General features: G+C 40.1%; 1 protein-coding gene across 2 annotated transcripts in view; it reads left to right on the forward strand.

Moving 5' to 3' along the window:
* The window catches only part of LOC115480055 (WD repeat-containing protein 62-like), a 250,748-nt gene that overhangs the window by 198,334 nt on the left and 38,279 nt on the right, over nt 1-14,135 (forward strand). For both annotated transcript variants that reach the window (XM_030218472.1, XM_030218473.1), the window contains exon 24: nt 3,609-3,700. In XM_030218472.1, coding sequence (XP_030074332.1) covers nt 3,609-3,700 — 92 coding nt within the window. The remainder of the gene's footprint in view (nt 1-3,608; nt 3,701-14,135) is intronic.

The raw sequence follows: 14,135 nt of genomic DNA on the forward strand, positions 1-14,135 counted from the left end.
AGAACGTAGCACTTAATCCTCCTTCTGGCACCCTGCCCAGTGCATCCTGGGATGTGCTGGGCGGGGCTTCCATACCATATAAGGAATTTCTCCCTTATATGGTATGGAAGCCCCATCCAGCGCATCCCGGGATGCAGTGCTCTGATCATACAGGCGGAATACCTAAGAGTTACATTTATGAGCTGTTCGGTAGTCTCTGGCGCTAGTGGCCTCTAGCACCCATATTTACTTTTGATCATCGGGGCATAAGTTAAATCCTCAGTAGTAATATCTTCCAAAGATTCCTGCAGCTATAATTCTATCGATGCAGGCTTTTGAAGTATGGCAGTTTTACCTTGTTGTTTTAATGCATCATTTGAGATACATTTCCATTAGTGTGCATAAATCAAGTCTGACAAAGATCTTTTGAAAAACATTTTTTTTTTTTTGGGGGGGGGGGGGGGTTGGGGTGTAACCCAGTATAAAGAACCTTTATGCTTCTTCAAGTCCTAAAGCTTAACTCATTGTTTTGACCATCATTCTTGAGTCAGGTCTGTACTTAAATTTATTACAAGCTTTTCTTACGTTGAAGTAAAAACAACATTGCACAGCTGATAACACGGTACACGATGGTGCTCATTTTCAAAGCACATAGACTTACAAGGTTACATAGGGGCTCATTTTCGAAAGAGAAAACATCCAAAAAGTGTCATAAAGCACCATTTGGACAGATTTCTTCTCAAAACGTCTAAGTCACTATTTTCAAAACCTGTTTTGCAGACATTTATCTGTGCATTTTGTCTGTATTGCATCCAAATCTCGAGGGGGCATGTTGTGGGCATTTCGAAGGTGGGATTTGGGCGAGCTTAGGGTATGCCTAACATTTGGATGTTTTACAGAAATAATAGAACAAAACCAAAACATCCAGGACAAAACATAGTAACATAGTAGATGGCGGCAGAAAAAAGACCTGCACGGTCCATCCAGTCTGCCCAAGAAGATAAACTCATATATGCTACTTTTTGTGTATACCTTACCTTGATTTGTATCTGCCATTTTCAGGGTACAGACCGTAGAAGTCTGGCCAGCACTAGCCCTGCCTCCCACCACTGGCTCTGCCACCCAATCTCGGCTAAGCTTCTGAGGATCCATTCCTTCTGAACAGGACATTTCTCCTTTCTTGTGACCTGCAAAGAGCATGAAAAGATGATCAGAACGACCCTGTTGGCGATCTCCAGGTAACAGAAAAGAATACGACTTACGTCCAGGCATCGCAATGCATAGAAGTCCTCCCTTCGAAAGGCCTGAAGGAAAAGTGGCTGATTCAAGTGAAAACGTGATACCACCTTAGGGAGGAAGGACGTCATCATCCTGATAGAAAGGCCTCCATGAAGCTCCTGCTTTTTTCTCCAACTCTTCCGACTCTCAGCGCTTGGGCTGCATAGTTTTCGCACATCTGCCCCGCAGCCGCGGAGGTACCAGCACGCGGTAAGGAAGAAAAATGGCGCCCCAAGAGAAGGCCTGGGCTTCCCACCAAAACGGTTTCTGGTGCCTCCATGGTATCAGTTGAAAATGATTTCTGGTGCCTCCATAATATCAGTTGGTGCCGAAGACCCTGCTAACTCTGCCGATTGTGGCCCCTGTGCGCCTAGGCGCTCACATGCGTCACATGCCCCGGATGCAGCTCTCTGGTTCCCACACTCAGAGCAGCATTTCGAAGACTCCAACGGCGTCATCATACTGAATCCTCCAGGGGCTGATTACAACCTGACCCCTCCAAGCACTGTTTTTAGCCACAGCCCAGTGTTCCTTCGCTGTCCGCCTGAAAATATTAATATTTAAAATGCTTACCAGCTGCCGCTTTCTTCAGAGGCTTTGAAGGAGGCAGGGAAAAGCTAAAGCCAGGTACAGTCAGAAGCACAAACACACAGAGGGGTCAGCAGGGGGAGGAGAGAGAGGTGTACCCCACAATCCCAAAAAGGGAACTTCAACCCCAAAATAGGTTCTACTGGACCCGGGGAACGGGACAGGAGCCAAATCAATGCAGAGCTGCTTGGTTATGATCCGCCACCTGCTAGATAGAGAGAATACTGATGTGATGGGAGCTGCATAGGGTCACACATACCAAACCTCTGAGGTTCTATCTCCACCTGTTGGCAGAAGGACATAATAGAATTTTATCCTGTATTCTATTCGAAGCCAACGAAAGCGCTGAAGAAGTGGAGTTGCCCTGTCATACCTGTTAGTATCTGAAATCTTTTCCTCATCATAGTAAGATACTAAGGAGAGAGTTTTACTTGCTAATGGTGGACTTACTACTACTACTATTTAGCATTTCTATAGCGCTACAAGACGTACGCAGCGCTGCACAAACATGTATTTAAATTGATTTTAATTTTGCAACACTTATCTGGGCTGTAGAAAACGCGTCATCGGGTACACTCAACAGAGAGCCTCCGTTTCTCTATAGCTTCCTCAGGAGTTGTATCCTCGATCGCTACATGTGCCCTATAGATTAAAATGCAAATCTTGTTATATAAGAGAGTGGACCGAGGAAAGTCCGTCTATGCCTCTAGTCAGTTTATAGAAGCTTACCTTCAGCGCGTCCTGCTCAATCTTTCTGCGGGACTGCTGTATCTCAAAATGGCGTCAAGGTTTTATTAGGATTTATTAGTGATAGGATGAGTGAAAAACCTTGCTTCTAGACTATGGATGCACACACTACAGTGGCTGCATTTAAATACCTCAATGCTATTTTGAGATACAGCAGTCCCGCAGAAAGATTGAGCAGGACGCGCTGTGAAGGTAAGCTTCTATAAACTGACTAGAGGCATAGACAGACTCTCCTCAGTCCACTCTCTTATATAACAAGATTTGCATTTTAATCTATAGGGCACATGTAGCGATCAAGGATACAACTCCTGAGGAAGCTATAGAGAAACAGAGGCTCTCTGTTGAGTGTACCCAATGAAGCGTTTTCTACAGCCCAGATAAGTGTTGCAAAATTAAAATCAATTTAAATACGTGTACACAGAAATAAAGTAGTGCTCTAAGAAATATAACGGTGCATAAGAAGAAAGGTGTACACAAATATACCGATATATAAAAAAAGAGGAGGTTACCTTAGACTAATCACGATTCTGCACCTGATCCTAACTACAGCAGGCAGTGATCTGCAGAGGAGAGGTAGCAACTTACAATTTAAAGAAATACCGATAAGGGCGTTTGCAAGAATCTGAAGTCTTTTTCCTTTGATTAAGAGAGAATCTTTGCTATACATAAAAATCATTAGAAAGATATTCCATAGCAAATAGCTGCTAAGTGTCTAAAGATTAGCAATTAAAGCAATCCATATATTTCAACACCTTCAGTTTCTTTGACTAGCTACAAAGAGGAGCATCTCTTCATTTATTGGCAACTCTTTCATACTTGTATGGAACACACCTACTCTGAAGTTACGTACATACAATGCATTTAGGTGCATGTTTTTAATTTTATGAGATCTTTGACAGTGTACTGGCATGTACATGCAAAATAATTCTTTATAAAATCACCTCCACAGTTTCTTTGCTGTCCTTGAACTGGGTTTATCTTTGAATTATATTCTTTTTTTGTTTGTTTCTTTTAAGTGAATATGATGTGAAGGAAGTAATCGGTGTGGAAGAGGACACAGACAGCTCTGGCTCAGACGGGGTATCTAAAGGTGATCAACAGGAAGAAGGCAAGTCTTCTCTTAAAAGGATGAACACTTAAGCAAAGCCTTTCTCAGGCTTTTAGTTCCCCTTCTGGAGGATTTCACCCAGGTGGAATATGAACTGCAAGGTTCGTTCCTGTCATGATATTTGGAAACCAGTGGCATAGCCATGAGTGGGCATAGGCCCACTCAGCAATGGCACATTTCTGATGTGGCTTGTGGAGCTCCACAAGCTTTGCTAGCTGAAGATTCCTGGCATCTTTCACTCCCCTGCCCCACAGGTGTTCTAGCATCTCTCAACTCCACCCCTCTAACACCCTTTCGCCCATACCTTTTAAAGCCTTCATTTCTTTGCCAGCAGTGACTCAAACCTGCTGCTTTCGACGGCCCCTAGCTGCCTCTCTGTTTCTTCATAGGTGGGACCAGGTCAGAGGGAAGGCTTGGGGCCAGTGCAAGCAACAGGTATGAGTCACAGCTCACTGCTGGCAAACAAATGAAGGCTTTAAAAGGAATGAAAGGGCAGGTGGGTAAAGAGTTAAGAGACACCTGGTTGCCTGGGGAGGGGTTCTTGTGCCCACTCACTTTGGGCTGAGACCCACCCAAAATTGGGTGTCTGGCTATGCCCCTGTTGGAAACACTAATCTGAAGAATTTGTTGATACTTTAATCAAAATGGTTTTACTAGTTCTTAAAGCTCAGAAAGATGTGAATGTTTTATTTAAAATAGTAAAACAGGTATAAGTTTAAAGGATCCATGCACTCTTCCAACCAATCACTTTGTGATATGAACTTTAAACTGAACATTCTAGAAATAATTTAAAAACCTGCTGCTGTAAGAGCTGTCTTGGGATATTTGCCCTTGTTGAATTGAAGACACCCCAGATATGTCTATCATTGATAGGGTGAGAAATTCCTATTTTATGTAGCTGGTTCCTGAGCACCTGTTGGCCCTTCCTCCAACACTGTTTTAAGCCTTTTTCACAGAGCATCTTGCATGCGCTGGATACTTCTCTATTCTCATTGGGAACCTTTAGAGTTGAAAGACAGGAGATCAGTTTGTGGTTACTAAAAGAATTAAAGAAGGGCATACACATGGGCAGGGTCAACGCTATGATATATGCAGTACCTAGGTGCTAACACTTACACTAGCTGTATGGCTGGTGTAAGTCATGTACCTAAATGTTGGGTGCATATATACCCAGTTACTCTAGTATTCTAAAAAGGAAAGTAGGTGCCTATGTTCCTTTTATAGAATAGGCTTCTACCAGGTGCCTTGTTATAGAATTGTTCTGAGGTGGGCAAACCTTTTTTTCTTAAACAATGCCACAGTTGTGGCTGTTGTCTGTCCTGGTTGGTCCCTCCTTAAAGCTCCATCAGGGAGTTGTATATTAAGGATGTCCCCCTTAAAAGTTCCAGTTTGAGAGGGAGGGGTGTAGGGGAGTCCCCCTTAAAATTCTGGCGAGGAAGGGGAAACTCTCATTCAGAACAGGATATTGCCCCAAGAATGTATGACAGAACTTATTACTAGGCTGTTTAAATCCCAATACCCAATGTACCTGAATGTGACTCACATTGAGCTGCTACTGAAAATGGTGTGAGCAAAATCCAAATAAATAAATAAACTGGACCCCAGCATCTGCCCTCTCTTTTCGCAGTACTTTTCCCAGTTCATCCCCAGCACCTCCTACCTCTGAAGCTTCCTTCCTTCTAGCCAGTGAGCTATTACAAGCTTCTGTCATCCATATGGTGGCTAGCTCCCTCTTCTGCTGCCCACATGAATAATTTGGTATCCCCTATGTTTGGTTCAACCCTGCGTATTTATCAGCCAGTCAGAACCATGAAATCATCTGATGCCAGCTTATTGGAAGTTCCTTCTTTTAGAGATATTAAATTAGATGAATATTGTTCCACGGTTTTTAAAGTGATTGGTCCTAATCCACTGTTGAGTCTTCGAACAATGAAAAATGTTACTCTGTTTAAAAAAAAAAATTTTAACTTTGTTTCGGCAGGCATTTGGCACTTAGTACAGTCTTATGCGCTCCTTCTAAGGCTTTTCAGATTTTCAGTGAGTTGCGATTATTTGATGATATAATGTATTTTAGTCTGTGTTTTGTTCAGTTTGTTTTATTTTTTATTATGAATGTAGAAACCCAAAAGAGAGATACCGGATAGGAGGGGTGAGATTAGTAAGCTCGACTCAGGAGAGAGACCTTGGGGTGTTGGTGTCTGAGGATCTGAAGGTGAAGAAACAATGTGACAAGGCGACGGCCGTGGCCAGAAGGATGCTAGGCTACATAGAGAGGGGCATAACCAGCAGAAAAAAGGAGGTGTTGATGCCCCTCTACAAGTCATTGGTGAGGCCCCACTTGGAGTATTGTGTTCAGTTTTGGAGGCCGTATCTTGGTAAAGAGTAAAAAAGACTGAAGCGATGCAAAGAAAAGCTACAAAAATGGTATGGGATTTGCGTTGCAAACCGTACTAGGAGAGACTTGCTGACCTGAACATGTATACCTTGGAGGAAAGGAGAAACGGGTGACATGATGCAGACGTTCAAATACTTGAAAGGTATTAATCCGCAAATGAACCTTTTTCAGAGACGGGAAGGTGGTAGAACTAGAGAGCATGAATTGAGGTTGAAGGGGGGCAGACTCAGGACTAATGTCAGGAAGTATTTTTTCACAGAGAGGGTGGTGGATATATGGAATGCCCTCCCGTGGGAGGTGGTGGAGATGAAAATGGTAATGGAATTCAAACGTGCTTGGGATAAACACAAAGGAATCCTGTTTATAAGGAATGGTTCCATGGAATCTTAACGGAGATTAGGTGGTGACACCAGTAATTGGGGAAACAAAACGGGAGCTGGGCAGACTTCTATGGTCTAGCCCCGGTCGTGACTGAATAGATAGGGATGGGCTGGAGTGTAAATTTTAAGGGGCTTCGACGTTAGCTTCAGAACTTGGTACAAGAACAGTACTGGGCAGATTTCTACGGTCTGTGCCCTGAGAAAGGCAAGGACAAATCAAACTCTGGTATACATATAAAGTATCACATACCATGTAAAATGAGTTTATCTTGTTGGGCAGACTGGATGGACCGTGCAGGTCTTTATCTGCCGTCATTTACTATGCTACTGTTGTGCACCGCCAAGTACTTTTGGATCAAGCGTGTTATAAATATTTTAAATAAATAAATGATAGAAATTGGTGGCAAATTATAGACGAAGAGGAAAAGTGGGAGGTTGACGGATACCAAAGACTGGAAAGATGAAAACTTCTAATCAACCATTTATTGATAAGTCGTATCTACACAAACGTTGTGTTTCGGCCGCTAGGCCTGCATCAGGAGTCTACAAAAAAAAAAATAATAATAAATATGTGATAAAATTAAATGGACAAACAGAAAAAGGATAATGGCTGACAATGACAAGTAAAATATACAATTGTATTAAAAAGACAAAAAAATCTGAACATCAAAAAACATATACATCATGCCATCATTTCAGTACGTTAAACAGTAAAAGAATAATAGCTGATAATGACAAGTAAAATATGTATTAAGACAAAAAAAAAAAAATATATATATATATATCAGAATATCAAGAATATATATATATATATAAAGAATATATATACATCATACCCTCATTTTAGTACGTTAAGAAAAATAGTAATTGCAGTTAAAAACAAATATACATAATGACATCAAAGAAGTGAACAAATGAAAAAATAAATTGCTTATATGTATAGAAAATATGAATAAAAATGTACATAAAAACAATTTACATCATCACATCATTTAAAGACATTATTAGGAATGATGAAATGTAAAAAAAAGCAAAAAAGTTCAATATGTCTTAAAGTATGCATGGATAAACAACAGAAGGCGAAACATTGATGGGAACACCAATCTTAAATATGAAATAAGAGAAAATATGAATAAAAATGTACATAAAAACAATTTACATCATCACATCATTTAAAGACATTATTAGGAATGATGAAATGTAAAAAAAAGTAAAAAAGTTCAATATGTCTTAAAGTATGCATGGATAAACAACAGAAGGCGAAACATTGATGGTAACACCAATCTTAAATATGAAATAATGTAATGAGGACTCATAAATTTAAAAACGTTTCAAAACAAATGGGCTTGTGGGTGACATGCTTTAGGGGAATTGTTGGAAACCTTCGGCGTTCAAGAGAGGAAGTTTTAGAATTCAAATAAAAATACCAAAACTACAAGAAACTGAATTTCTGTATATGATCAGGCAGAATGTTATGTGCGAAAACGGAGAATCAGCAACGGATTTACTAGACCATAATGAATTTAAAAGATATAGGAATGCGGAATGTATGAAGGGCATATTAAACCTTGCCGATAACATAATGGGAAATATAATATATCAAAAACAGATGATAAATTACGTATAGGCATATTAGAAAGTGGCACTGACCTTTATGGACAAAGAACATCTGATGCGTGTACATATGGTAATATACAGTCAAAATAGGTGGTCTGCAACGAAATGTAAACATTTTGATGATGAAAAGGCAACAGAGGTAAAAATATATATGAGAAGTGATGTAAAAGCGGGATATATGCGACCCTTGGGGAGCAAAGAAAGAAATGCTAAAAGAAATCGAACTAATGAAAAAAGCGCGAACTAATGAAAAATTGATAGCATCTGCAGTAAAAAAAAAAAAAAATCCTAAGTTTACTCTGCAAAACCTTTTGGACAAAATGTCTTTGAGCAATGTGCATGACTAATTACTGGTATTGTGGCATCAAAAAAGTTTGTTGAGAGAGCCTTACCTTTAAAAAGACCCTTAAACAAAAGACGTGCTTGCCAATGGAGTTAGTTGTAAGCGAAAAGGGAGGCGGTTAACAGATGCCCCATTAAAAAGCTAAAAAGGCGCCAAAATTATGGGATGTGACGTTTGATGACGTATGTGGCCAGAAATTTTTAAAACAAAAAGAATGCCTAATTAAATATGGATTAAAAATGGGAGAACATTTTTATGTACCGATGTTTAAGACAAAAGATGGTGGTGGTGTATGGATACAACATGGGTGTGCAAACTCGCAATTTGTCTGGAATATGAAAAAACTGCTGGTCAGGAGACAGGAGCACACATCTGACAAAGTGAATTCTGGTCTTTGAAAGCTCATGCTTCAGTAAATTGGTTAGTCTGTAAGGTGCTACTTGATAGATAAAAGTAGGGGCAACATTAAGCTGACATAAGCAGATCCGCTGAATACATGGTCCTACATTTAAACGTATAAGTTAAGACTGATTCAGTCCTACTTATCCAGAAGCAGCTGAAAACATCATCTGGCTCCAAGGCTGTTGGGCAGACCATAGTGACCATAAAAGGCACAGTCCAAAGATAAAAGCCTTAAAGGCACAATACTTGTGAACAGTAAAACTAAATCTTCCTTTTTACAGTTCTGGAATAGTCTCACAGCAGCTTCTGTCCTTTATAGGTAATCTGTACCAGTCACCTAGTGGCCTTACCCCAACCATTTCAACACCCCTGATGGATGGGGATACTCACAGTTCACTTGAAAAAGATCCTGGTAATGATAATGAGTCACAGAAAAGGGAAATAATAGACGAGCCGCTATATCTTGAAGGGTCTGAAAGCATTTTATTGCAATATTCAGAAGACCGATTTAAACCACATTGCAATAAGCCAACTGAGAACAGACAAAATCACGGGATAGTGTATGTAATGCTTTGAAGTCAAGGATGCCCCTTACTGATTTTATCCTCCAAAGTGTGTAAAAACCCTGTTTTAGTACTAATTAGATTGTAAGCTCTTTGAGCAGGGACTGTCTTTCTTCTATGTTTGTGCAGCGCTGCGTACGCCTTGTAGCGCTATAGAAATGCTAAATAGTAGTAGTAGTAAATGGATAATGATGATGTGTCGGTGGTATGTATGATAAAAAGTAATGTGTGAAATGTATTGAGGAATAATTCTATAGTTTTGAATGAGAAATTCCATAATTTTATATGTATGAATGTCGCAGCAATATCTTAAAAATTTGAAAAAGACATGGACAAAAAACTGGAACTTAGTCAAGGTTTCATTACTCTTATCGTATTTGAAGAGATATGTTAATAGCGTAGTGAATGTTTGCTGAAAAACTAATATAACGGATAAAAAAGGAAAAAAGAGAAAAAAATTTGCAAATGAAACAAACTTAAACCTGAAGTGCAAATGAGGAATTTGAATAATGTGAGGTAATGTATATGTGTTCTAACTGATATAGTATTGCACATATATAATCTCATAATTATAGCAGGGAATAAAATGTGCACGACAATTAAATTTTATGCATGCTCTTGCAAAAGATGAAACAAATTATGCTATGCATATGTAATAAATCCTGGTGATAAATACACTTAGTGATGACAGCAAGAAAATTAAATGTAAAATACATGAATTGGTATTTCAATAGAACGGACTGTGATATAGGATTTAATGCTTATAGAAAGGGGTAAAAATCGATTTTGTTGTTTAATCCCTTGGAAATCAGTCTGTAGCTCAAAAATGAGTTTCTGTTCCTCCTGGAGTAATCGATTGTCCAAATCGCCTCCCCTCCATTTTTGGTGAAAGTTTTGAAGACCAAGAATTTAATGTCAGAGATAGTGATTCGCTGAATACCAGTGGTTAACTAGAGGTGCAGATTCTACTTTCCTCTTGATACAACTTCTGTGTTCGATGATTCTTGTTTTAATCGCCCTTGTAGTTTTGCCAACATACAACATTGGACATGGACATAAGATGATGTAGATTACAGATGACGTATTGCAGTCTGAAGTATGTTACAAATAATAGGATTTTAGTGATAGGATGAGTGAAAATCCTTACTTCTAGACTATGGATGCACACACTACAGTGGCCACATTTTCGATGTCCCAATATTGGGGATACTGATGTCGCGTCTGGTAATGTTGAGGGGACCAAATGTTCATTAAGATTCTTACTTCAAGAGTACGTGACCGCCAACTGTTTATTCTTAAAACGTTCCAAGCCTTCCAAGATATGCCAATGTTTCCGGATGGATCGTGAGATACGTTTGGCCAAAAAAGAGTACTTAAGGGTGCACACAAAGTCTGGTATCTTCTTGGTACCAGTAGGTTGTAATAAATTGACACGATCCTTTTATAATGTTTTAGTAAGTCGGTCAGAGATGTGTTTAGACGGGTATCCCCTTGCTGAATATCTGTCACTCATGATCTGTGCTTGATGGTTAAAGTCATCATAGTCCGAGCAGAGACGGTGTAGGAGAAGAAATTAACTCAATGGGAGGTTGCTTTATATATTTGGATTGTGGTAACTGGTATTGTGTAAGAAGGTATTGCGGTCTGTGGGTTTCCTATAAATGTTTTGAAAAAAATATTCATTCTTGGTAATTAAGAGATCTAAGAAATGGATTTCTTCAATATTGTGTTCAATTGTAAATTTAAGATTAGGATCCCTAGTATTTAGCCACTGGTGAAAAGATCTGAGTGTTGCTATGTCTCCTTTCCAAAGAATGAAGACATGTATATATCGTCGGTAAATCTTGATATGATCTGAAAAGGGATGAGTTGATAGGTGTTCTTTTTTTAAAATTCCGACATATAGATTTGCCAAATCTGGAGCCATACTTGCATCCATGGCAGTGCCTTTTATCTGCTGGTAGTATGTATTTTCAAAGCCAAAATAATTCTTCGTGAGTGCAATGGTAGCACAAGTCAGGATCAGGTGATTAGGTATTCGCTTGTGGGTATTTCTTTCCTGTAATGTTTTTCCAATGATTTGAATAGCTTCTTACTGTGGGATATTGGTGTATAATGATTCAATGTCCATAGTGACCATGATGGTATTTATCAATGGACCATCATAGTCCTGTAAAACATTAATCATGTGGGTGGCGTCTTGCACATGTGATGGAATAAGTGGTACGAATGGGCGAAGGAAAAAGCAACGAATATGGATAAAGGTTCCAATATAGAGCCATTTCCAGACATAATCGGTCTACTGGGTGGATTCTAGAGATATTTGTGAATTTTTGGAAGAATATATATTGTTGGAATAACTGGATGTGTAACTTGTAAAAATTGTTTCTCTTTGTGTGTTAGAAAACCCATTTTAGAAGCGATATCAACTAGCTCGGTGATATCTTTTAATTTCGTCTGTTGGATCCTTTTCTAGAGGAATATAAAATTCTTGGTCTTCTAGTTGTCTCTTTACTTCATAATTAAAGACGAAACCTTAGCTTTGCAGGATGTTGTAATGCCTTTGTATCGCACCATGGTGCGACCACTCCTTGAATATTGTGTTCAATTCTGGTCGCCGCATCTCAACAAGATATAGTGGAATTAGAAAAAGGTGCAGAGAAGGGCGACAAAAATGATAAAAGGGATGGGATGACTTCCTCTATGAGGAAAGGCTAGGGCTCTTCAGCTTGGAGAAAAGGCAGCTGAGGGGAGATACGATAGAGGTCTATAAAATAATGAGTGAACGGGTAGATGTGAAGCGTCTGTTAATGCTTTCCAAAAATACTAGGACTAGGGGGCATGCGATGAAGCTACAATGTAGTAAATTTAAACGAATCGGAGAAAATGTTCTTCACTCAACGTGTAATTAAACTCTGGAATTCGTTGCCAGAGAATGTGGTAAAGGCGAGTAGCTTAGCTGAGTTTAAAAAAGATTTGGACGGCTTCCTAAAGGAAAAGTCCATAGACCGTTATAAAATGGACTTGGGGGAAATCCACTATTTCTGGGATAAGCAGTATAAAATGTTTTGTACATTTTGGGGATCTTGCCAGGTATTGTGAACCTGGATTGGCCACTGTTGGAAACAGGATGCTGGGCTCGATGGACCTTTGGTCTTTCCCAGTATGGCAATACTTATGTACTTATGACCCTCATCTAATACAGAATAGGGAGCCACAAAAAAACATACAAACAGAAGTTGAAATAGAGACCCCCTCACTCTGCCCAAGAAAGCCAGACTCACTGCAATACTGGTAAAGAGAAACAGAATGCATTTTCTCCTGTACTTTGCAAAATAAAAATAGAAAAAAAGAAAAAATGTACATTTTACAAAGCAGGTACATCTCAGTCCTTACAAAGTATCACATAAGAATTTTTTCTTTTCTACCTTGTTGTCTGGGAATTTAATTTTATAATTGGGCTGGTCCCAGTCTTCTTTTTTCCACATTCCATGAGTCAGTCTTCCAAATTCTTTTCCAGGTTGGCCTGTCCATTTCTCTCTCCTCTTGTTTTCTTCCTTTCCTTCTCTGCATCTGTCTGGTATTGATCTTTCATTTTATGTCCTCACTATCAAATAGCTGTGTACCTCTGTATTTTTCTTCCTGAACTGCTGACTTAGAACATAAGAGTAGCCATACTGGGTCAGATCAATGGTTCATCTAGCCCAGTATCGTGTTTCCAACAGTGGCCAAGATAGGTCACAATTACCTACAGAAACCCAGATCGTGGCAACATTTCATACTACAAATCCCAGGGCAAGCAGTTGCTTCCCATGTCTGTTTCAATAGCAGACTATGGACTTTTCCTGCAGAAACTTGTCCAAACCTTTTTTTAAACCTAGAACGCTAACCGCTGTTACCACATCCTCCAGCAAAGAGTTCCAGAGCTGGTGTTATAAAGATGGAATATACTGAATTTAAATGGAAGTAAAATTAAATTAAACTCTTTCATTGGGACATATGCAGGGCCATAATCGAACGGGGCGCCCAAGTTTTTCTGAGGGCGTCCTCGCAGGACGTCCTTGGGAAGGGGCGGGGAAACCCTTATTATCGAAACAAGATGGGCGTCCATCTTTTGTTTCGATAATACGGTTGGGGATGTCCAAATCTTAACATTTAGGTCGACTTTAGAGATGGTCGTCCTTGGTTTTCTGCGATAATGGAAACCGAGGACGCCCATCTCAGAAACGACCAAATCCAAGCCATTTGGTCATGGGAGGAGCCAGCATTCGTTAGTGCACTGGTTCCCCTCACATGCCAGGACACCAACCGGGCACCCTAGGGGGCACTGCAGTAGATTTCACAAATTGCTCCCAGGTGCATAGCTCCCTCACTTTGGGTGCTGAGCTCCCCAAAACCCACTCCCCACAACTGTTCAACACTACCATAGCCCTTACGGGTGAAAGGAGGCACCTTCATGTGGGTACAGTGGGTTTCTGGTGAGTTTGAAGGGCTCACATTTACCACCACAAGTGTAAGAGGTAGGGAGGGGGGGGGGCCTGGGTCCGCCTGCCTGAAGTGCACTGCAGTACCCACTAAAACTGCTCCAGGGACCTGCATACTGCTGTCAGGAGCTGGGTATGACATTTGAGGCTGGCATAGAGGCTGGCAAAAAATATATATTTCTTTTAAGGTGGGAGGGGGTTAGTAACCACTTGGGGAGTAAGGGGAGGTCATCCCCAATTTCCCTCCGGTA

The sequence above is a fragment of the Microcaecilia unicolor genome, chromosome 11 (genome assembly GCF_901765095.1).
Source record: "Microcaecilia unicolor chromosome 11, aMicUni1.1, whole genome shotgun sequence".
NCBI lineage: Eukaryota > Metazoa > Chordata > Amphibia > Gymnophiona > Siphonopidae > Microcaecilia > Microcaecilia unicolor.